Genomic DNA, 25,815 nt, shown 5'->3' on the forward strand with positions numbered 1-25,815 from the left:
ATGCAAGGCACTGGGCTTCTAAATCGGTGGTTTCCTGATCAATACAAGTATAAGGAGCAAGAGCTCTACAGGATGTCGTAATCTTAACCTAGAGCCTGCTATTCTTGATCTTCCAGTGATTCCATAAACTAGAATGTGCACTAAATCTCTTCTTCCTGAGTGTAGATAGAGTGGGTTCTCTTCTGTGCAACTGAACCCTGACCAATATATATATGGAGTCCAGGCAGCATTGTGGCATATAGGGTTAAGTTGCTGCCTGAGCACTGATATCCCATGTGGGCATCAGTTTGGGTCCTGGCTGCTCCACTTCTGATTCAGCTCCCTTCTAATGTGTCTAGGAAAGCAATGGAGGGAAGCACAAGTGCTTGGGCCCCCGCACCCACGAGAGACCTGGAAGATGCTCCTGGCTCCTGGCTTTGGTCTGGCCCAGCCCTGGCCATTGTGGTCATTTGGGGAATGAACCAGCTGATGGAATCTCTCTCTCTCTTTCTAACTCTGCTTTTTAAATAAATAAAATAAATCCTTTATTATTGTATATGTGCATATATATATATACATATACATACACACACATATAGAGTGAAAAGGTATTACTTATTTTACCTAGAACAAATAGAAAATGTCATCTATAAAGGGTTAGAGAGAAAGAGAAACTCTTATTTATTGTTGAAATCTGACTTTGGTCCACACTATTCCCAGACAGGATGGCACTGCTCTTAAGTGACTGGGCTGAGACCTCCCTGGGGATACCTATGCTCTCTTTTACCGGCTTCACTGAACTATCTGGTTTTGCAGGTGAAATGGGAGTAGCTCACAGAAGGCCAGCACTACAAACTCAGGAGGGCCTAGGGGAAAACAGCAAAGGTTTTCTGAGCTTTTATTTCCAGCCAGAGACTTTCACTTTTTCCAATCCACACTGTGGCCTACAGAGAGTCAGCATTATTATCTGATGGGCAACATGCCAAGGGCTATTGTGCACAGGCCCACAGCCTGGAGCAGGAAAGGGAAGTCTCCCTAAACCAATGGCTATCAGAGGAAACGAATGGAAAAACCAGGAGTTGGCAGAACTACTCCAGGGTATTTTCAGTTTTGTTTTTATCTTCATCTTAGGAATTGGAAACCAATGAGACATACAACAGCAGTCAAGAACGAGAGCGACAAGGAGCTGAACTGGACAGGACAGCGGACCACCAGATTTGCTGATGGTCACATATTTACCAGCAGTGAGCCAGACAGTACAAAGCACAGTCCCATGCAAAACAGCTCACTCCATAGGACTCAGGAGGCAGGCACAGGCAGCAGGGGAAGGTTCCCGGGACACCCTTCCTGGCATTCTAGTCTGATTTGCAACTCTAGCCTTACTGGGCTATTTATGCTAAGGAGTCCATCTCAGCACCCACTGAAACACAGCAATGCTTTGTGGTCCTTGGTTCAAAGTGACCCACAGCATTGGAGGAGCCCAACTGGGCTGCCAGTCATCTGCACTCCTCCCAGGGCATGCCAGCTCTCTGCTGGCCTCCTTTTCCCAGAGTAGTCCAAGAAAAACTCACTTTAGGCTACAGTTGGTTCGTTTGCTCTCCACTGACTCAAAGCTGAAAGACAGGCTCTCAGATTCTGGTCCATTTCATAGGAGAACCCTTATCAGGAAGCTGATGCAGTCAGGAAGCTGTCTCCACAGGGAGTTCTAGGGCTTTGAGTCAGTGTTAACGTGCAGGTCATTGTAAGTACAAGAGATAGCTTTTTTTGGACCATCAACTATTTTCCAAACCCTTTTCTCTTCTGGTGGACAGATGAGATGGGGGAGAAAACTCAAATCTTTTTTTCCTTAATAGAATATTTTAATCAGTATTTCCCAATATGTTCACACTAGACCAGGTTGTGCAGAGCAGTGCTTCTCAACATTTTCATTACGTAAGATCATAAAAACATTCCCAATATGTTTCAATTTTCAAAATTTCCATTTTATTTTGAAGTTGCTAACACTACTAAACAGTTTCTCGTGTCATAGAAGAATTTATAGTGAGCAGGAGAAACCCTTTTGAAGTGAAGGAAAGCAGACCATCTTGTTTGGCCACCAACTCTGCAGTCTTGGTTTCTACACTTTCAATCCTGCCCTGGGACTGACAGTTTGGATTATACACATGGTTCCAACTCTTTACTGCTCAGTTGTCATTATAAGACATCTCACTCCCTTTAATTTTTGTTTACAGATTTATTTATTTATTTGAAAGGCAGAGTTACAGAGAGGCAGAGAGACAGAGAGAGAGGGAGAGGTCTTCCATCCACTGGTTCACTCCCCAGATGGCCGCAATGGCTAGAGCTATGCCAATCCGAAGCCCGGAGACAGGAACTTTTGCTGAGTCTCTCACGTGGGTGCAGGGGCCCAAGCACTTGGGCCATCTTCTACTGCTTTCCCAGGCCATAGCAGAGAGCTGGATTCGAAGTGGAGCAGCTGGGACTCAAACCAGCAGCCATATGGATGCCGCACTGCAGTTGGCGACTTTACCCACAACACTACAGGGCCGGCCCCACACCCTTTCAGCATTCTTTTGTTTCCTCCTCTCAGAGGCAGAGGTTCCTCTCTGTCCCAAGCTCTACCTGAATTCTCCAATTTATGCCCTACAAGAGTAAGCTCCTCCATGATCTCCTCTTTACTTTCATCTTTCCCTTCATAATGTGCTCAGGTCTGTAGCTTAAAATCATCCTGACCTCATTTCTGCTGCTCCCTTAAGCCATGAGCCCACCTCCTTTTCTTCCCCCTTCCACTACCCAATTCCTTGGAAGAATTGATTACCTCCACACGTTAGGGGTAGCAGTCTAGCTTGTCTCACTATGAGATGAAGTAGCAAGACAAGGAGAAAGATGTAGTAAGACAGAGGCAAAGACACTGAACAAGATGCACTAGAACAGACGGAGGTACTTTGATGGAAGTTTGGCTCCATGGCTTAAGGGTACAACTCAATGATTTATGGGCCCAAACGTAGGCAAAATTTCCATAGGCAAAGACAGGAGGAAGGACATCTATGTGTATGCATAGGGAAGTTCTATCTGCCTGGTGATCTCTTCACAGGAGATTAACTCTTTTGGGTTAGCACATTACCTAGGAGGTTCTTCTGTGTTTTTTTGCTCTTAGTTTTGTTTTTTTTTAAATCATGAACTAATTTAATAAGCTAACTGGCCTGAAAAAAAATTGGAATTCAAGGCGTGCATAGTACAATGGAAAAAATAAAAGGTGAAATGCTAGCTGATTTCAAATGCTTGAAAAACTGTCATATGCAAGATGTTATCTCTAGTGTTCAAGACAGCAGTACCTGAATCAATGGGTAAAGTAAGAGAAGGCAGATTTCCAATGCAAAAAGGGAAGAATTTGAAATAAACAGAGCTATCTAAAATTGTATTGGGCTACCTTGCCCATTACTATCTGTGAATGTTGTGGTGGGAACTGAATGACCTGAATGTCTCTCACCAAGTACGGGGATGTTAATCTTGAGGGCGAAAGTGGGAGAAGAGCAGGTGGCAGGGTGAGTGACTAAGGCTTACTAACCAGCTCCTGCACTTTTGGTCCTACTTCTGCTGCTAGGCCTTTCCCTAATCCCTTGTGCTTTAACTTTGACCCTTCTCTCTTCCTGTTTCCTTTTATTTTCAGAAAGCCTTGTATTGTACCAACCCACAGCAAGCACTAAGACATTTGTGGAGGAAAATGACAAGTGTGCATCTCCAATCCTTGATCTACCCACATATTATCCAGATTCTTTTGTGATCATGCCTGGAAGGTGTATTTTCCTGGGCCTGAAATACGTGTGTCTACTTCACATGCATGTCAGCACTGACAGTCCCTCTTTTGTCAAAGTCCTTCTCTCTGGGGCAGAATCAGTTATTGCCTACTCTGTGCCCCATTACTCTTACCCTTCTACATGTTCTACTGTTAAATTCCTCCCAGTACAATAGCTGGTGCATAATGCTTGCTCAAAGACAGAAGCAGGGATCTACGTGTGCTGAGAGGCTGTATGACCCATTTTCTAGATAACCAGGAGCTACCTCATAGAAATCTTATTCCACAGGGTCGGTTCTGTGGTGTAGAAGGTTAAGCCTTTGCCTGAGGTGCTGACATCCCATATAGCTCCAGTTCGAGTCCCACTGCTCCACTTCCAATTCAGTTCCCTGCCGATGGCCTGGGAAAACAGTGGAAGATGGCCCAAGTGCTTGGGCCCCTGCACCCATGTGGGAGACTGAGAAGAAGCTCCTGGCTCCTGACTGGCTCAGCTCCAGCCATTGAGGCCATGGGGAGTGAACCAGTGGATGGAAGACCTCTCTCTTTATCTCTCCCTCTCTCTGTCTGTAACTCTTGCCTCTCAAATAAATAAATAAATCTTCACACACACACACACACACACACACACACACACAAAGGAAAGAAAGAAATTTTATTCCTCAGCATTTTTAGCCAGGGAAGTAACTTCCATATATAGCTACCTTCAACATGGAGAAAGAGTCCAAATGGCCTAACATTTAGCTATTACCTCCACACACAAATCATCCACTCCTGCTTGGGATCACGAAACCAATTACTGCCCTATGCCAATCTTCAGTGACTATTCTACAAAGAACAATGCTGCAGCACTTTCCCTCCCGCCCTCCCATAACACACATACAATTACCCAATCTCTGCAATGACTCTGGTGAAGAGGCCAAGCTGGCAGTTTCCCAGTCACCAGGGCATCCAGATTTCAGGGACAGGGTCTCTTTGCTTGAGTGTGGGCACCCTCTACTCTACCAACTTACTGAAAACACATCTAGCAGTTACCCACAGAAACCTGAAATTCACAGACTTTCAACTTGGTAACACTATCAGTGCTTGCTTGGGTTCTAGAAATTACTTAGTGAGGCAAATCACACACAGACAAGCTCAGCAACAGGACCAAAGCTCAGGCTTCTCAGACCAGCTCCGGATCTTCAGAGAGCAGTTCTGTTTGGAGAAATTCTACTTGCATGGCAAGGGCGAACTTGGCTTCCTAGCAGCAACAGGAACACAGCAATATGAGGGCAGTAGGCACAACACAGATGTTTGGAATTTCGTAATTCCAGAAGTGGGCTTTCTCCTCAGACTCTGGGAAATGTGATCCAGAAAAATACTGATTCGCCTGGTGCAACTCACAGGCCTGACTGAGACTTCTTTCCTGGGGGAGCCTGGCAGCAGCTACCCAGCTTTCTCACTGGTTAGCCAACTATAAATACTATGTAACAGTCTCCTGTCCTTCCCAGAAAACTTAATTTGACTCTCCAAGAGTTTCATTGGCCAGCATTCTCCTCAAAGTATGAGGACTTTTGAGGAATCAAGAGGTTTGAGTCAAAAGTCAAACTTAGGGCCGGCGCCGCAGCTCACTAGGCTAATCCTCTGCCTTGCGGCGCCAGCACACCAGGTTCTAGTCCTGGTCGGGGCGCCGGATTCTGTCCCGGTTGCCCCTCTTCCAGGCCAGCTCTCTGCTGTGGCCAGGGAGTGCAGTGGAGGATGGCCCAAGTACTTGGGCCCTGTACCCTATGGGAGACCAGGAGAAGTACCTGGCTCCTGCCATCGGATCAGCGCGGTGCGCCGGCCACGGCGGCCATTGGAGGGTGAACCAACGGCAAAAGGAAGACCTTTCTGTCTCTCTCTCTCTCACTGTCCACTCTGCCTGTCCAAAAAAAAAAAAAAAAAAAAAAAAAAAAAAAAAAAAAAAGTCAAACTTAAATTTGACTCCTAGTTCTTTGGGGAAACAATGGTCAAAAGTGAGTATAGACTTTGCTAGAAGTCTTGAAGCAGATGTTTGAGATCACTTTTTCACGGATGTTAAAAAAGAATGTAGGGCCAGCGCCGCGGCTCACTAGGCTAATCCTCCGCCTAGCGGCGCCGGCACACCGGGTTCTAGTCCCAATCGGGGCGCCGGATTCTGTCCCGGTTGCCCCTCTTCCAGGCCAGCTCTCTGCTGTGGCCAGGGAGTGCAGTGGAGGATGGCCCAGGTGCTTGGGCCCTGCACCCCATGGGAGACCAGGAAAAGCACCTGGCTCCTGGCCCCTGCCATCGGATCAGTGCGGTGCGCCGGCCGCAGCGTGCGGCGGCCATTGGAGGGTGAACCAACGGCAAAGGAAGACCTTTCTCTCTGTCTCTCTCACTGTCCACTCTGCCTGTCAAAAAAAAAAAAAGAATGTAGTCATGCCACTACATCTTTACACGGTAAGTTCCTTGAAGGACCAGGATAATGCCCTAGTCACTTTTCCACATCTGTCCTCAAACACTGGCAAAGAGGATTCCACCACAGAGTGGCAGTTAATATTTGATGACTGTTTAATAAATAATTGATTTCTTAAAACATGGGCAGGTAAAATAGATCAGAGTAATAAAAGGAGTGAAATACTCACTGACAGAGAGGTGCCTGCTTCTGGACTCAGGGGGCTGGTAGATGGTATTTATATCCCCCGCGGACTGGGAAGCCTTGATCCGCACCTGCCTGGACACCCCAGAGTGGGGAGAGGAGCTGGTCTGTAAAAGAAGAGGAAAAATGCTGAGCTAAATCTTCAAGCAAGCAGGCCTATAAAGGTCCCCTGGCCCTTCCCTAGAATTCCTCACACTCTCAGCCACCTTCACACTTTCTAATACATGAGCTACCTGGCTTTCCCCCAAATTGCACTCCTTAATCTGTCTTGGGAAATCACTATTTGCTCACTGCAGCTTTACAGCTTCAGTGATATATATGAGCACTGAGACCTGCTTCCTCAGTTTAGTGGGTGATGACCCAGACACACAGGAGTAATAGGCATTCCTGTAATAATATGCCAAACTGACATGGGAGCTGTAAACACCCTCTCTTTAAATTCTCCAGAGAGCTTAGGAAGAATAGCAGGAAATTATTTCAGCAGCAAGATCACCTGGCTGAGAGGGTGTCAGAATGGAGGATTAGGACAACTTTCCTGCTCAGCAAAATTCCGGCTATTAATTATGTATTTCAAAAAGTAGCTTAATATGCTGCTTATTCTCTAACCATAATCACTCCCCGAAAATCAAGGTAAGAAGATCTCACTTACTACAAAGTACTAGCATTTACAGGTAAATCATTTCAGGATCATTTTCACCCAGGAAAACCTGGCATAGTACCATTCTGTCAAAGGCCAAAGACCTCAGAACAGGGTCAGTCGCCGTCTGCCTCTACCCACACTTTGCACCAGCCCAGTCAAGCCACCAGGTGAGTCCTAGAGAGAAAACACTGCAACAAAGAGGGGCTTTTGCACTGAGAATACTTAAAAGCGAAACCTGGAGATGAGTAAATGACATCAGGATTTGATTACAAATTTGTTTATTTGATTACAAATCAGCAGAGTACTACTGGGAGTGGGAATGGATATCAGGATTTATAAACATTTGGGTCAAAGTTTCTACTTGCTTCTCTATCTCTTCTACCTCCCATAAGGAAAAAAAAAAAGTCTGACCTAAACAAACTCTATATCCTGTCCTCCAGGAAAAAGGCTTCCCACTCCCAGCAGCCTGCTCCAGGCTCCCCATGCCAGACTTTATCACATGCAGGGTTGTCTTGACAAACTGTCTTGCTCTAACAGGAAGTCAGAACCAAGGGGAAGTGAATGTTCTTGCTGAGGCCTCTGATGTGCAATAGCTCTCTGCTGAGAGTCAAAAAGGAAAAAACAGTCAAAGCCACATACTGGGGAAGCAAGTTTGTGAAGGGCAAAGGAAGCCCACAGCCCTGCAATCAGAAAGAGCTATATGATGATCCCTCAGGGCACCTACTTAGATGCAGGACTTTATGTACAGTGGGAATTCAATAAATCTTGGCAACATGAATTTGAAATAGACCAAAAAACATGCACTCTATACCTTCAATTTTAGAATCTAAAAGCTGAGACAGGAAAGGGAGTTCAACATCCAGCATGAGCACAGATTTGCAAAAGAGAAGGCTGAAGATGTTGCAACAGAGTTGAAAGCAAATGAAAGGACTCAGTGAAAATTCCACAAAAGGACCTCTCACACTCTGGTGTGAGATGAATCACCTATGATCTTGTGTAACTGCAGATTCTGACTCAGGATGTCTGAGCTGGGGCTCAGAGGTGCATATCTAACAAGCTTCTGGTGAACCTGGTGCTGCCGATCCACAGGCCACATTCTGAGTAGAAAGTGAGTCATGCTTCAATTTCAGGTAATGGTTTCAAACCCAGATGTTCATTAAAACTGCCTGTAGGAGCTTTGACACCTCAGATCAACTACAACAAAATCTTTGGGTTTGGAACCCAAATATTTATGTTTTCTTTAAATCTCCCCAAGGGAGCTCAACCCAGGTTTCCTACATGAGTGGCAAGGACTGGAAGGAAGCTGGAATTCGGAATGAACCCAGGCTCTCTGATATGGCATATGGGCATCTCAATTGCTAGGCCAAACACTTGGACCTAGAAGAACATTCTAAACATAGCACACAAAAGGTGATCATTCCATAAAACCTCACTGAATGGGCTGGTATTGTGGTCAGCGGGTTAAGCCACCATTTGCAACACCGGCTTCCCACACTGGAGTGTAGGTTTGAGTCTTGACTACTCTGCTTCTGATCCAGCCCCCTCCTAATACACCTGAGAAGGCAGTGGAAGATGGCCTAAGTACTTGGTCCCCTGCCACCCTTGTGGACACCAGGACAGAGTTCCTGGCTCCTAAGCTACAGCTTGGACCAGGCCTGGCTGTTGTGGCCATTTAGGAAGTGAACCAGCAGATGGAATATCTCTCTCTCTCTCAGTCTCTCCTTCTCTCTCTCTGTCATTCTGCCTTTCAAATAAATAAATAAATTTTTAAAATGCAACCTCAGTGAAGAACTTGTAGGTAGCAATGTGCTATGGCTCACACAAATGATAAGAAAAAAAAAAAACACTGGGAAACTACATGCATAATGATTTGCAGTAACTGGAAGAAAAGAAGTTTCAGAAGTCAACCCACAAATTATCTCAATAAAAAATCTGATGATATGATGCAAAAGAAAGAAAGGTTTTCAACTATGCATTGGAATAAAGAGGGAGGGGATTGCTTTAGTTTGTATAGCAGAATATAGGACAAGGAATGGCATGTTGGGTCACACCAATAGCTTCCTGTCCAGTCCTCTGGTTTAATGGTACAACCAAGAGACACTTGTATCGAAAACCATGATAATTATTTTAGTTGTAGAAGCACTCCAAACTATTTAATTAAATTTACAGTTTTATCATCCATTAATTTGTTAAAAACCTTTTTTTAAAAAAATCTGTGTTAGCCACACAGAACAATGGATGCCAGGTTTATCATATGTTATTCAAATCCTTATTTCCTTTAAAAAAAAAAAAGATTTAATTATTTGAAAGGCAGTGCAACAGGGAGGGAGAGAAAATACATCTATATGGAGAGATCTTCCATCTGTTGGCTCACTCCCCAAATGTGTGCAACAGCTAGCAACTGGGCCAGGTTGAAGCCAGGGTCCAGAACTCTGTTCGGATCTCCTATGTGGGTGGAAGGACCCCATGTACTTAAGCCATCATCAGCTGCCTCCCAGGTGCATTAACAGGAAGCTGGATTCAAAGCAGAATAGCCAGGATTTAAACCAGGTACTCCAGGGCCGGTGCTGTGGCACAGTGGGTTAATGTCCTGGCCTGAGACACCGGCATCCCATATGGGCACCAGTTCTAGTCCCAGCTGCTCCTCTTCCAATCCAGCTCTCTGCTATGGCCTGGGAAAGCAGTAGAAGATGGCCCAAGTCCTTGGGCCCCGGCACCCACATGGGAGATCCAGAGGAGGCTCCTCCGGCTTCGAATTGGCGCAGCTCCGGCCATTGTGGCCATCTGGGGAGTGAACCAGTGGATGGAAGACCTCTTTCTCTGTCTCTACCTCTCTCTGTAACTCTGTCTTTCAAATAAATAAAATAAATCTTTAAACAACAACAACAACAAAAAACCAGGTACTCCAATATGGGATGCCAGTGCTGTAAGTGGCAACTTAACCTGCTAAGCCACAATGCTGGCCCCTCTTATTTCCTTTTTGTTCTAAGATAACAGGTTCATCCACAAGAGATTTAATGAATAAATCTGTTTTTATTATCCATACGCTTAAATGCTTTGATATTTTATATATGTACATATATATATATATATGAAATGTATGTATTTAAAGTCTTTCCTGACTAAAGAGTTTCAAGCTTTTTATGCTACTCACATATATAACTGACCCTGAGCTCTTGAAAATTTTGTCTTCTGGACCTTTCTTAGCTCAGTTATCTTCTAAGTTGTAAGGAACAGAACAATAGAAAATCTCACATATCTTTCCCATGGAAAACATTGTACTTTTTAATTTTTTAAAAATATCATCTGTATTATACTTATTTATTGGTTGGTTTAACCAACCAACCCAAACTTAATGACATTAAACAATGATTTCATTCTGCTAACAGAATCTATGGGACAAGAATTGAGATACAACACTACAAGAAAGGCTTCTTTGCTCCACAGTGCCTGGGACTTCATTTGGGATGATTCAAAAGGCCAGCACTTGCTCAAGATGCTGGAGGCAAGAAACATCTGGAGGTTCCTTCATCACATATCTGACAGTTGTGCTGGGATAGCACAAAGGCTGGAGTTAGGTGGGACTACTATCAGACATGTACATATGGTATTTCTATGTGCCCTGAGCTTCTTTTTTTAAATTTTTATTTAAGGTATACAAATTTCATGCATATCCTACGTACAGATTCAGGAACATAGTGATACTTCCCACCCTACCTTCCCTCCTATCCTTCTTCCTCCTCCCTCTCCTATTCCCATTCTTAATTTTTTTTTTTTTTTTTTTTTTTTTTTTTTTTTTTTTTTTGACAGGCAGAGTGGACAGTGAGAGAGAGAGACAGAGAGAAAGGTCTTCCTTTGCCGTTGGTTCACCCTCCAATGGCCGCCGCGGCCGGCGCACCGCGCTGATCCGATGGCAGGAGCCAGGAGCCAGGTGCTTTTCCTGGTCTCCCATGGGGTGCAGGGCCCAAGCACCTGGGCCATCCTCCACTGCACTCCCTGGCCACAGCAGAGGGCTGGCCTGGAAGAGGGGCAACTGGGACAGAATCCGGCGCCCCGACCGGGACTAGAACCCGGTGTGCCGGCGCCGCTAGGCGGAGGATTAGCCTAGTGAGCCGCGGCGCCGGCCCCATTCTTAATTTTTACAAAGATCTATTTTCAGTTAACTTTATGCTCATAAGATTAACCCTACAGTAAGTAAAGAGTTCAACAAATAGTATGAAGAAAAAACACTGTTCCTCAACAGCAGAGACAAGGACTATAAGCAATCACTGAATCTCAAAATGTCAATTTTACTCCTATAGATCACCTTTCAGGTATTCTATTAGTGTACCTTTTTATTCTACTTTTTTTTTTTAAAGATTTTATTTATTTATTTGAGAGAGAGAATTATAGACAGAAAGAGGGAGAGACAGAGAGGAAGGTTTTCCATCCACTGGTTTACTCCCCAAATGGCCAATCCAAAGGCAGGAGCCAAGAGCTTCCTCTGAGTCTCCCACATGGGCACAAGGTCCCAAGCACGTGGGCCATCCTCCACTGCTTTCCTAGGCCAACAGCAGAGAGCTGGGTTTGAAGAGGAACAGCCGGGACATGAACTGGCACCCATGTGGGATGCTGGCACCTCAGGCAGAAGCTTAGCCACAGCACCAGCCACCTTCGATTCTACTTCTAATGATATTCAATTGTAGAGGAACATAGGTAAGATTTTCCAGGACTTTACTAGTTCTAAGACCCTCTTCCTGGGTGGCAACTGATGATACTGGACTATAGATGAGAACATCAGGATTTAATACCAGTTCTGTCATTATTTACTGTCTTAACTCGGCATGCAACTCTAAGTCTTTCCTGAGGTGTAGACTGCTAGTTGCAGGAGCCTACCCAGGATCCCTCAAAGTTGTAAAAATTGAAAAAGAGATGAAAGCATGTTTTACATGTAAGGTGTTATTATTTTTATTTACTTTTAAATTTTTATTAATTTATTTGCGAGAAAGACACAGAGGGAGAGAGAGCTCCTGACCACTGGTTCACTCTCCAAATGCCCACAATGGCTGGGGCTGGGCCTGGTCAAAGTTAAGGTCTGGGAATTCAATCCGGGTCTCCCACATGGGTGGCAGAAAATCGATTACTTGAGCCATTGTCATTGCCTCCCAGGGTCTGCATGGGCAGGAAACAAGTTAGGAGTAAGAGCCAAATAGTGAACCCAGGTAATCCAATATGTGACATGGGCATCTTAACTGCTAAGCCAAATGCCTACCCCTGGTGTTATTACCATTTTTTTTAAATTGTAGTCTTTTTTTTAAAAAAATATTTATTTGAAAGGCAGAGTTACAGGAAAAGGAGGAGGAGGAGAGAGATCTTCCATCTGCTATCTTACTCCCCAAAGGGCCACAATGGCCAGGTCTGGGCCAGGCTGAAGCCAAAAGCCCAGAGGCTCTTCTGGATATCCCATATGGATGCAGGGGTCCAAGCACTTGGGCCATCTTCTGCTGCCTCAGGAGCACTATCAGAGAGCTGGATTGGAAATGGAGCAGCCAGGTCTCAAACTGGGGCCTATATGGGATGCCAGTGTTGTAGGCAGAGGCCCAATCCATTATGCCACAATGCCGGCCCCTGGTGTTATTACGTTTAAGTAGGAATTAGATAAAAGCTATTCTGGCCAATCAGTTTTGTTTTATTTTCCTGTACCTGTCCTATTATTTCAGGAAGACTGAAAAGAATCGTCGGGGCTGAAGCTGTGGCATAATGGGTAGAGCTGCCACCTGCAGTGTCGGCATCCCACGTGGACACTGGTTCAAGATTCGGCTGCTCCACTTCCAATCCAGCTCTCTGCTATGGCCTTGGAAAGCAGTAGAAGATGGCCCAAGTCCTTGGACCCCTGCACCCGCATGGGAGACCTGGAAGAAGCTCCTGGCTTCAGATCAGCATGGCTCCGGCCCGTTGTGGCCATCTGGGGAGCGAACCAGCAGATGGAAGACACCTCTCTCTCTCTCTCTCTGCCTCTCCTCTCTCTGTGTAGCTCTTTCAAATAAATAAATAAACCTTTAAAAAAGAAAAGAAAAGAAAAGAATTGTCCTGTAGAGTATCCTTGATAGCTGGCAAGATAGTGCCAAATTTATTGTTGGGAAACCTGGGAAGCGGGCAACATCTGGATGAGACTAGAAGTTTATTTTTGTCAGAAAGAATCTGAGGTAACACAGTACAGTGGCTGCATGTTTAATTTTCATCATATTCAAATACAAGTGACCAAAGAATGTTACACTTGAGACTACGATAATAGAACACTGGGACTAGAAAGTCTTAAGAAGGTTAGGAAAAGAATGACAAATTTAGAGTTAGTTGCAAATGTGTTTAGTGAAGAAGTCCTTAATGGGCATAAGCTAAATATTGATGGTCCAAGGCAGAATTACTAAAGATGATGACATACCTTAAAATGCAACAGACACCAAGGGTAGAGACTCTTTAGATAAGGAAGCAGTTCTGTGATTATCAAGGTCCAGGGGATTTTAGGTAAAAATACTGAGGCCTAAACATGGCCTCAGCCAGGGAGGGGCATGACTTTATAACTTGGCTGAGGGAGTAAGAAAGAAGGAAGATTGGAAGTTGTCACAGAGGATCAGAAGAAAAGGAATCCAAACAGAAGAAAGCGCACATTTCTTTCTTTCTTTTTCTTTTTCACAGGCAGAGTGGACAGTGAGAGAGAGAGACAGAGAGAAAGGTCTTCCTTTTGCTGTTGGTTCACCCTCCAATGGCCGCCGCGGCCGGTGCACCGCGCTGATCCGATGGCAGGAGCCAGGAGCCAGGTGCTTTTCCTGGTCTCCCATGGGGTGCAGGGCCCAAGCACCTGGGCCATCCTCCACTGCACTCCCTGGCCACAGCAGAGAGCTGGCCTGGAAGAGGGGCAACCGGGACAGAATCCGGCGCCCCAACCGGGACTAGAACCCGGTGTGCCGGTGCCACATGCGGAGGATTAGTCTAGTGAGCCGCGGCGCTGGCCAAAAGCGCACATTTCTAATAGGGATAAGAAGAGAAGTAAAGGAATAGGTGGTAACAAAAGGGGCAATTGCTAAAAAACTGAGGAAATGGCAGTTTTCAGCACAAGGAGATGAAGACTAGGCAAGATGGTATCCTGGAGCAGTGTTCTTCAAGTGTGATCTCTGGGCTGGTCTCAGTCCACAAATTGGTGTACTAGTCTTCATACAGAAATGGAGAATACCTTTACAGTAATCTGGCAGAATGACTTTACTTATTGAATCTAACACTAAAAACTGGGGTTCAATTTCTGTACTTAAAAACACTGATCCCTGGCCGGCGCCGCGGCTCACTAGGCTAATCCTCCGCCTAGCGGCGCCGGCACACCAGGTTCTAGTTCCGGTCGGGGCGCCGGATTCTGTCCCGGTTGCCCCTCTTCCAGGCCAGCTCTCTGCTGTGGCCAGGGAGTGCAGTGGAGGATGGCCCAGGTGCTTGGGCCCTGCACCCCATGGGAGACCAGGAAAAGCACCTGGCTCCTGGCTCCTGCCATCGGATTAGCACGGTGCGCCGGCCGTGGCGCGCTGGCCGCGGCGGCCATTGGAGGGTGAACCAACGGCAAAGGAAGACCTTTCTCTCTGTCTCTTTCTCTCTCTCACTGTCCACTCTGCCTGTCAAAAAACAAACAAACAAACAAAAAAAAACAAAACACTGATCCCTGATAGATTAAAGAACAAAACTGGTATTTCACCATAGAGAGCTAGAAAAGCACTGTTCTAAAGGTGAGCATCCTCAGCATATAACAATTTTGGATCATGATTCTTCCATTTACTAAGGAAACAAAAGTCTATCTGAGGAACTTCCTGAGGGAAGATTTCACTACCATCATCAACACTGTTAGTCTTTTTTTTTTTTTAAGATTTATTTATTTTTTATTTTAAAGTCAGAGTTACACAGAGAGAAGGAAAGGCAGAGAGAGAGAGAGAGAGAGAGAGAGAGAGAGAGAGAGAGAAAGAGAGGTCTTCCATGCGCTGGTTCACTCCCCAATTGGCCGCAACAGCCAGAGCTGTGCCGATCCGAAGCCAGGAGTCAGGAGCCAGGAGCCAGGAGCTTCTTCTGGGTCTCCCATGCGGGTGTAGGGGCCCAAGGACTTGGGCCATCTTGTACTGCTTTCCTGGGCCATAGCAGAAAGCTGGATTGGAAGTGGAGCAGCCGGGACTTGAACCAGTGTCCATACGGGATGCCAGTACAGCAGGCAGCGGCCTTATCCACTATGCCACAGTGCCAGCCCCAACATTCTTAAATGTAAATCTTTTTTTTTTTTTAAGATTTATTTTATTTATTTGAGATACAGAGTTACGAGAGAGGCAGAGATAGAGACAGAGAGAGGTCTTCCATCTGCTGGTTCATTCCCCAAATAGCCGAAGCTGAGCTGATCCAAAGCCAGGAACTTTTTCCAGGTCTCTCACATGGGTGCAGGGGCTCAAGCGCTTGGGCCATCCTCCACTGCTTTCCCAGGTGCATCAGCAGGGAGCTGAATCTGAAGTGGAGCAGCTAGGATTTGAACCCGTGTCCACATGGGATGAAGATGCTGCAGGCCAGGGTTTTAACTCACTGTGCCACAGTGTTGGCCCAATCTTTCTTTTTTCTAATTTTTTTTTGAACATTATCTTACAAGTTTCTATCAATTTTAAAACATATTTTCTTTTTTTAAAGATTTATTTACTTATTTGAAAGTCAGAGTTACACAGAGAGAAGGAGAGGCAGAGAGAGACAGACAGAGAGATCTTCCATCTGCTGGTTTACTCCCCAATTGGCCATAACAGCTGGAGCTGTGCTGATCTGAAGTCAGGATCCAGGAGCTTCTTCTCTGTCTTCCATGAGGGTAACAAGGGCCCAACGACTTGGGCCATCTTGTACTGCTTTCCCAGGCCGTAGCAGAGAGCTGCATGGGAAGTGGAGCAGCCAGGACTCAAATGGCGTACATATGGGATGCTGGCACTGCAGAAAGTGGCTTTACTCACTACGCCACAGTGCTGGGCCCCCTAATATTTCTTTTTTTAAAGATTTATTTATGGGGCTAGTGCTGTGGCATAGAAGTTTAAGGCTTTAGTCCAGTGCTAGCATCCCATATGGGCGCTGGTTCAAGTTCTGGCTGCTCCACTTGCAATCTAGTTCCCCACTAATGAGCATGGGAAAGCAACAGAGGATAGCCTAAGTCCCTGAGCTCCTGCACCCACATGGGAGACCGGAAGAAGCTCTTGGCTCCTGGCTTTGGCCTGGCCCAGCCCCAGCCATTATGGCCACTTAGGGAGCGAACCAGAGGATGGACGATCTCTCTCTATCTCTGACTTTCAAATAAATACATAAATCTTTTTAAAATCTTCTTTTAAGAGTTAGACATAAACATGCCTGAACATTTTATTTATCTGAAAGGCAGAGTTGCAGCATGTTTCCTGCCAGTACATCCCCTTAGTGGATGGGAAAGCTGTTATAAAGAACCAGCTGTCTACAAATTCTTATCAGGAGAATGTAGGGATCACAATCACAGTAAGGGGTGCTAGCTCCTAGTCATGCAATTATATCAGTTAGCCAAACTGCAATTTCAGTCTCTATAAGGAAGGGGTTTGCTGAAAATGAGCCTGCCAGACTCTTGCTAACAATTCAAAAGGCATTCACTGTTTTGTTAAGTGAATGGTTGAGAAAGGGTTCTAAAACAATGATGCAGCTCTTGCTCCTGGGGACTTTATAAACTTTGAGAGTAATACAAACATGTAACAACTAGAAGGCAATTACTAAACAACCTATAAATTAGTGTACAAACTACACCCAATGACTAAAGGAATAAGGAGTAATCAAAATGGCCCCAGTCAAAAATGATAATCAAATTGTGGCAGGAAAATCAAAGTGGATACTAAAAAAAAAAAGTGCTAGCCATGGACGGACAAAGACAAAGAAGGAAAACCTGTAGGGCTACAAAGTGGGGGATTATGCTGAAAAATGTGGAAAGATGAGACTGGGGAGTTGAAACATGGAGTTGTCAGTGGTGAATCCAGGCTAAATTTAGGTTTTACCTGACAGGCAACAAGGAAGGATTTAGGCAGCAGGTGAATAACTTGAACACAGAAATGGAAATAAGGCCTATATTTTACTTCAGAATACTCCAAAAACATATCCAGGAAAAAAAAAGGTAGATATATTTGAGACTGAGAAAAACACTCTCATGAACAGGGACACTTTTATAACATTACAAAATCCCTTCTTTATTCTTAACTGAATTCTCTTTTGCCTACCTCTCATCAATAGAACAGGCCAGTCCCATAAGTCTCTTTAGAAAATAATGGTCAGTTTAGGTACCGTTGTACCTAAACTCTGTCCAGGTATGGTATGTCCACAGTCTTCATGCAGCATGTCAGCTATCCACAGTTGCTTGTCTCCAAGTGTAATGGAAGGAAAGAGTGCCAAGAAGCCTTCAGGAAAATGCTCCTGAAGAAACTGGTGCAGGATTCAGCGGTCAGAAGACAGACCCAGATTGTCAGGAGGCTCATGAAGTGCAGGCCTTGAGGACCTCTCCAGAAAAGAAACTACATAAGGAATAATTCCTCACTATGAATAGTCCCCTAGATTGTATCTATTTGGTGAAGTGGCAGCTGGTAAGTTATGAGAGCCCTCTAGCCCATGGCTTTTTGTTCCATTGAACACAAAAAAACGTTTATTTCCTACATGTGCCCCAGGGGAAAGGCAAATATGCTCAGAAGCTGTGGGGCTGGGTTTACAAAGCATGACAATCTTGGGGTGGAAATTATGGTGCAGTGGGTTAAGTCACCACTTGGGATGCCTGATCCCACAGCAGTGTGCCAGCTCGAATCCCTGCTCCTCTGCCTCTGATTCAGCTTCCTGCGAAAGCACCTGGGAAGGCAGCAAGTAATGGCCCAAGCACTTAGGTTCTTGCCATCCATGTGGGAAACCCAGATTGAGTTCCCAACTCCTGGCCCAGCCCCAGCTACTGAAGGGGCATCTGGAGAATGAACCAGAGGATAGAAGATCTCTCTCTCTTTCCTCTGTCATCTGTTTCCCCCTCTGTCTGTCATTCTACCTCTCAAATAAATAAATGAATAAATATTTTTTAAAAAAACAAAGACAAGAGGGGCCAGCGCCATGGCACAGTGGGTTAAAGCCTGGCCTGAAGTGCTGGTATCCCATATGGACACTGGTTCTAGTCCCATCTGCTCCTCTTCTGATCTAGCTCTCTGCTATGGCCTGGGAAAGCAGTAGAAGACGGCCCAAGTCCTTGGACCCCTGTACCCACATGGGAGACCCGGAGGAAGCTCCTGGCTCCTGGATCCAGATCAGCACAGCTCCTGCTGTTGCGGCCATCTGGGGAGTGAACCAGTGGATGGAAGACCTCTCTTTCTGTCTCTACCTCTCTGTGTAACGCTTTCAAATAAATGAAATAAATCTTTAAAACAAAACAAAACAAAACAAAACAGGGCCGGTGCAGCGGCTCACTAGGCTAATCTTCCACCTGCGGTGCCGGCACCCTGGGTTCTAGTCCCAGTCGGGGTGCCATATTCTGTTCCGTTTGCTCCTCTTCCATTCCAGCTCTCTGCTGTGGCCCGGGAAGGCAGTGGAGGATGGCCCAGGTGCTTGGGCCCTGCACCCCATGGGAGACCAGGAGGAAGCACCTGGCTCCTGGCTTCAGATTGGCGCTGAGCACTGGCCGTAGCAGCCATTTTGGGGGGTGAACCAATGGAAGGAAGACCTTTCTCTCTCTTTCACTGTCTAACTCTGCCTGTCAAAACAACAACAACAACAACAACAACAACAACAACAACAAAACCCCACAAGATAGTTTTGCATCCTTGACAGCCTTTGCTAAGCAGCATCCTTTAATTAAATCTAATCTCTAATTAAATCTCTCTTGGTGGGGTCAAAATCACATAAATACTTGTATGGGAGAAAAGTATCTTCTCTTTCATTGTAAATGTTTTCCTTCCTCCAACACTATAAGGTAAATATCTTTTAATTGCAACTTTAACAGTGACAATTTGGCTTCTCAATGAAACCAAATACAGAAGGTTTGTTGTTCGCCAACTCAATGGCTGGACTGTGCCTTATGCCCTTACTTTAGCAGTGGCTGAAAAATTCTGTCTAGGATGCAAGGCGAGTTCCTGAAGGAAATCAAGCTTTGCCTTCAGCTGTTGGGTCGTGACAGGGGCTACTTACATGGTTTCTGTCCTGGGACAGCAACAATATCCTAAGGCTTTTCATGCTTGAGCTTCTATCCAAAATGTCAATTGCTTTATCAAGATCATCTTGGTTTTTCAGCAGGATGGAAAGCTGGACACAGAGAAAGGAAATATAAAATACAGGTTTATCTCAATGCTTCAGTTTGCAAGAATAAGCAAAATAAACACAAAATAAAAACAAGTTTGGAGAAAAACAGTCTATTACTTTTCAGCCTTCTGTCTAAGATCAAGTGTAAAAAAAAAATTCATTGGATATCATGGGATCTTAAAAGATCTAATTGAGGGGGCTGGCACTGTGGCGCAGTGGGTTAACACCCTGGCCTGAAGCACTGGCATCCCATATGGGTGCTGGTTCGAGACCCGGTTGTTCCACTTCCAATGCGGCTCTGCTGTGGCCTGGGAAAGCAGTACAAGACGGCCCAAGTGCTTGGGTCCCTGCACCCACATGGGAGACCCGGAGGAAGCTCCTGGCTCCTGGCATCGGATCGGCACAGCTCCAGCCATTGCAGCCAATTGGGGAGTGAACCATCATCGGATGGAAGACCTCTCTCTGTGTAACTGTGACTTTCAAATAAATAAATAAATCTTTAAAAAAAAGATCTAATAGAAACCTTAGGGATTTTTTTCTCTAAGTGTACAATTCAATAATTTTAGTAGCTTTACAGAGTTGTGCAATATCATTGTAACATAATTTTAAAATATCACTCTAAAAAAATCCCTGGTGTTCAGTTATAGTCACTTCCTCTTCTCACCTCCAGTCCCAGGCAACCACTAATCTACTTTCTGTATCTGCAGATTTGCCTTTTCTAGATATTTCATAAAAATGAGATTATACAATACATATTCAGTTCAACTCAAAGATTCAGTCTTTTGCATCTAGCTCTTTTCACTTAGGTTAATGTTTTTTAGATCATCCATGCTGTAGCACAACACAATACTTTGTTTTCAGATCTCTTCTGAAAAGAGCTTCCTCTCTAAAAATACCTTTTACTCAATTCCCAGTTACAGTCCCCATATTTCTTCTCAAAGTAAGCCATAGATCATGTCCTACCCTATTTCTAATTGTAATGACATTAATAGAATTAGAAAAGGTATGGGAGCAAGGTGGGGGATAGGCAGAGGGTAAAAACTGTTACTCAAGTAAGAACACAAATTTAGACCACATAGCAGAGTTTAATGTATTTTTTTTTAAATATTTACTTATTTATTTGAAACTTGGGGGACTGGCACTGTGGTGTAGTAGGTTAAGCCTCCGCCTGTGGCGCCAGAATCCCATATGGGTGCCAGTTCAAGTCCCAGCTACCTGCTAATGGCCTAGGAAAGCAGCAAAAGATGGCCCAAGTTCTTGGGCCCCTGCACCCATGTGGGAGACTGAAAAGTTCCTGGCTCCTGGCTTTGGCCTGGCCCAGCTCTGGCCATTGCAGCCATTTGGGGAGTGAATCAGCAGAAGGAAGATTCTCTCTCTGTCTATAACTCTGCCTCTTAAATAAATAAAATAAATCTTTTTAAAACATAAAAAAGAAAGTTGGAGAGCAAGAGCGAGAGAGAAAGACAATGGCCAGGGCTGACAAAAAGCAGGAGCTGGGAGCTTCCTCTGGTTCTTCCAAATAGGTGGCAGGGTTGCAAGCACTTGGGCCATCTTCCACTACCTTTCTCAGGCCATTAGCAGGGAGATGGATTGGAAATGGGGCAGCTGGGACTCTATCCAGTGCCCATATGAGATGTTGGCATCAGTCAGTGGCCCTACCTGCTACGCCCTAACTCTGGCCCCCAGAGTTTAATACCTTAATGTTTAAAGGCAAAGTCTGTGACTAGAATATGAAAACTATCTCCTTTGTTTTCATTCCACTGAAGTATTAGGAGAAATTTCTTGAGTACACATAGTGTAACACTGTTAAGAGCAGAAAACAGAGTGGGCCTTTAGTCTAGCAATTAAGATGCCAGCATCCCATATCAGACTATCATGGTTCAATATCCAGCTTTGGCTCCTGACTCTAGCTTCTTGCTAATGCAGATCTTAGGAGGCAACAGTGATGGTTCAAGTAATTGGGGTCCTGCTACCCGCAGGGAAGACAAGAATTGAGTTTCCCTGCTGACCTGCTTCAGGCTAGTACAGTTCCAGCTGTTGCAGCATTTGGGGAGGGAATAGGAGCACTTTGTCTCTCACTATCTCTCTCACCTCTCAAATAATACATTAATTTGTTAATTTTAGTCTATTTCTTTAAAATATTTATTTATTTATTTATTTAGTTGAAAGGCAGAGTTACAGAGAGGCAGAGACAGAGAGAGAAAGAGAAAGGGGTCTTCAATCTGCTGGTTCACTCCCCAAATGGCTACAACGGCTGGAGCTGGGCCAATCTGAAGCCAGGAGCCAGGAGCCAGGAGCTTCTTCTGGGTCTCCCATGTTGGTGCAGGTGTCCAAGGTCTTGGGCCATTGTGTACTGCTTTCCCAGGCTTTAGCGAGAGCTGGGTTGGAAGTGGAGCAGCTGAGATTCAAACCAGCACCCATTTAGCCACTATGGCAACTTTACCCACTATGCCACAGCGTCGGCCCCTTAGTCTATTTTTTAAAAAGCAGATAATATCATGAGTATTCAGTATTAAAAGATATAAAATGGGGGCAGGTGATCTGCAACAAGTTATGCTGCCACTTGGGATGCCCACATTCCATACCAGAGTGCTGGTGTGAGTCTGCCTATTCTACTTCCAATCCAGCTTCCTGCTAATATGTCAGGGAGATGGCCGGCGCCGCGGCTCACTAGGCTAATCCTCCGCCTAGCGGCGCCGGCACACCAGGTTCTAGTCCCGGTCGGGGCGCTGGATTCTGTCCCGGTTGCCCCTCTTCCAGGCCAGCTCTCTGCTGTGGCCAGGGAGTGCAGTGGAGGATGGCCCAGGTGCTTGGGCCCTGCACCCCATGGGAGACCAGGAAAAGCACCTGGCTCCTGGCTCCTGCCATCGGATCAGCGCGGTGCACCGGCCGCGGCGGCCATTGGAGGGTGAACCAACAGCAAAGGAAGACCTTTCTCTCTGTCTCTCTCTCTCACTGTCCACTCTGCCTGTCAAAAAAAATTAAAAAAAATTAAAAAAAAATATGTCAGGGAGAAAGCAGATGATGGCACAAGTGCTTTGGCCCCTGACACTCACATGGAAGACCCAGATGGAGTTCCAGACTCCTGGCTTTGATAAGGCTCAGTCCTGGCTGTTGTGGTCATTGGGGAGTGAGCCAGCAGTAAAAGATCTCTCTCTTGAGCGCTTACTCTGTATGTATGTGGCACTCTACCTTTCAAGTAGATAAAATAAATAAACATAGGGCCGGCTCTGTAGCATAGTGGGTAAACTGCTGCCTGTGGTGCCGGCATCCCATATGGGCGCCGGTTCTAGTCCCAGCTGCTCCACTTCCGATCCAGCTCTCTGCTGTGCCCTGAGAAAGCAGGGAAGATGGCTCAAGTCCTTGGACCCCTGCACCCACGTGGGAGACCCAGAAGAAGCTCCTGGTTCCTGGCTTCGGATTGGCACAGCTTTGCCCGTTGCGGCCATCTGGGGAATGAACCAGTGGATGGGAGACCTCTCTCTCTCTCTCTGTGTAACTCTGACTTTCAAGTAAATAAATAAATCTTTAAAATAAATAAACAAACAAACATAAATGTATTCTTTGCCTAGGACCTACCAAATATCAGATCTTATATAAGTGTAGCAAACACAAAATTATGCAAAAGTTCAGTTCCCACTTTATAATACAAGGAGATAAGAACTCTAAATTCTAAGTTGGTAAAAGATAAATAGTAATAACAGTATTTAAAATAAAATATCAGGGGCCAGCACTGTGGTGCAGCAGGTTAAATCCCCGGCCTGCAGTATCGGCATCCCATATGGATGCCGGTTCAAGCCCCAGCTATGTGCTTGGGAAAGCAGAAGCACCCAGGCCATAGCAGAGAGCTGAATTGGAAGTGGAGCAGCTGGGGCTTGAACTGGCGCCCATACAGGATGCTGGCACCACAAGCAGTGGCTTCACCAGCTACGCCACAGCGTCAGTCCCAATAATCCAATTTTTCAAACAAGCCAAATATTTGAATAGACATTTGTCCAAAGAAGATAGACAAATGGCCAATAAGCACATGAAAAGACATTCCACATTATTAATCATTAAGGGGATACAAATCAAAACCACAATATGACATACCACTTACTAAGCTGGCTATTAAAAAAAAAAAAAAGCAAAGAAAAAAGGGCCGGCGCTGTGGCTTAGTGGGTAAAACTACCACCTGCAGTGCTGGCATCCCATATGGGTGCCAATTCAAGTCCTGGCTGCTCCACTTCTGATCCAGCTCTCCCCTATGGCCTGGGAAAGCAGTACAAGATAGCCCAAGTCCCTGGGGCCCTGTACCCACATGGGAAGATCCGGAAGAAGCTCCTGGCTCCAGACTGGCACAGCTCCAGCCGTTATGGCCAACTGGGAAGTGAACCATTGGATAGAAGACCTCTCTCTCTCTGCCTCTCCTTCTATCTCTGTGTAGCTCTGACTTTCAAATAAATAAATCTTTAAAAAAGAAAAAGAAAATAACAAGTATTGACAAGGGTGGCAGAGAAAGTGCTACACTCATACATCGCTAGTAGGAATGTAACATGGTACAGCTGTTTTAGAAAAATTAGATTGTTCCTCAAAAATTTAAAGACTTTATGACCCAGCAGTTCCACTCACAGGTATCTACCTCAGAAAACTAAAAACATATGTTCATATGAAAATTATACAAATGTTCATAGCAGCCTCACTTATAATGGTCAAAAAGCAGAAACAACCCAAGTATCTGTCAACAGATGAATGAATACACAAGATGTGAAAATGTGGAATATCTATATAATGTTTATTATTCAATCATAAAAGTAATGAAGTGCTGATACCTGCTACAACCTGGGTAACCCTTGAAAACATATGCTTAGTGAAAGAAGCCAGACACAAAAGGCTACAAATTGGATGATTCCACTTATATGAAATCCAAAACAGATTAGGCAAATCCAAAGAGACAGAAAGTAGAGATAGAAAGTAGTTGTTGCCAGGGGCTGGGGAAAGAGGAGAATGAAGAGTGACTACTGATGGGTACGGGGTTTCTTTCTGGGGTGATAAATATGCTCTGGAATTAGATTGAGGTGCTGGTTGCACAACTCTATGACTATGCTAAAAAGCACTGAATCATATACCTTAAGATAGCAAATTTAATGGTAGGGGAATTATATCGCAATAAAGCTATTATTACAAAAATCTTTTTTTAATTTTTTATTTTTTTTGACAGGCAGAGTGGACAGTGAGAGAGAGAGACAGAGAGAAAGGTCTTTCTGATCCGATGGCAGGAGCCAGGAGCCAGGTGCTTTTCCTGGTCTCCCATGGGGTGCAGGGCCCAAGCACTTGGGCCATCCTCCACTGCACTCCCTGGCCACAGCAGAGAGCTGGCCTGGAAGAGGGGCAACCGGGACAGAATCCGGCGCCCCGACCGGGACTAGAACCCGGTGTGCCAGTGCCACCAGGCGGAGGATTAGCCTAGTGAGCCGCGGCGCCGGCCTATTACAAAAAATTAAAACTCAATAGAATTTTCACTTGAGATTCTCAAATCTTGAAAGGGCAGGGTTTAAAGGGCAAAGAAAAGAAAGGAATAGAATTTTATTTATTTAATTTGAGAGGCAGAGTGAGAAAGAAAAAGAGAGAGAGAACTCCCACCCACTGGTTCACTCTCCAGATGCCTACAAGGGCCAGGATCAAGCTGGGATTCGACTGAGATTGGGCCAGGCCAAGAGCCAGGAACTGAATCCAGGTTTCACAGGGATCCAATTACTTGAGTTATCACTGTGGCCACCCAGGGTCTGCATTAGCAAGAATCTGAAGCCAGAAGCAAATGTGGGATGTAGGCAGCTTAACTAGTTGTTTTTTTTTTTTTTTTTTTTTTTTTTTTTTTTTTTTTAAGAGGCACCAAAGGGCAGATGTGGCACAGGTTAAGCTTCTATTTGGGATGCCTACACTCATATCCCATGTTGGAGTGTCAGTTTGAGTCTTGGCACCTCCACTTCCATGGATTTGACAAACTTACGTTTGGGTTCTCATATTCTGTACTTAAAATGTATGTGTTAGTTTTATACATTTTAAGATATTTGCATCCATATTAACTGTAGAGTAATTTATTTTCCAAATTTGTTATATTTCTTTTCCCTTTTTTTTTTAAATTTTATTTGACAGGCAGAGTTAGACAGAGAGAGAGAAAGGTCTTCCTTCCGTTGGTTCACCCACCAAATGGCCGCCACGGCCGGCTTGCTGCACCAATCCAAAGCCAGGAGCCAGGTGCTTCCTCCTGGTCTCCCATGCGGGTACAGGGGCCCAAGCACCTGGGCCATCCTCCACTGCCTTCCGGGCCACAGCAGAGAGCTGGACTGGAAGAGGAGCAACCGGGACTAGAACCCAGCACCCATATGGGATGCCAGCACCACAGGCAGAGGATTAAGCAAGTGAGCCATGGCACTGGCCCCAAATTTGCTATATTTCCTTTTTTTTTTTTTTTTTTTTTTTTTT

At 45.1% G+C, this 25,815-nt stretch overlaps 1 protein-coding gene across 4 annotated transcripts in view; it reads right to left on the minus strand.

Annotated features, from left to right (window-relative positions):
• MAP3K3 (mitogen-activated protein kinase kinase kinase 3) overlaps positions 1-25,815 on the minus strand; it is a 79,627-nt gene that overhangs the window by 19,851 nt on the left and 33,961 nt on the right. For all 4 annotated transcript variants that reach the window (XM_008271692.5, XM_008271693.5, XM_008271691.5 and 1 more), the window contains 2 exons: positions 19,240-19,353; positions 6,397-6,517 (listed from right to left, as the gene is read on the minus strand). In XM_008271692.5, coding sequence (XP_008269914.2) covers positions 6,397-6,517; positions 19,240-19,353 — 235 coding nt within the window. The remainder of the gene's footprint in view (positions 1-6,396; positions 6,518-19,239; positions 19,354-25,815) is intronic.

This window comes from Oryctolagus cuniculus, chromosome 17 (assembly GCF_051225735.1).
Source record: "Oryctolagus cuniculus isolate XC-2025 breed Fujian yellow rabbit chromosome 17, ASM5122573v1, whole genome shotgun sequence".
Classification (NCBI taxonomy): domain Eukaryota; kingdom Metazoa; phylum Chordata; class Mammalia; order Lagomorpha; family Leporidae; genus Oryctolagus; species Oryctolagus cuniculus.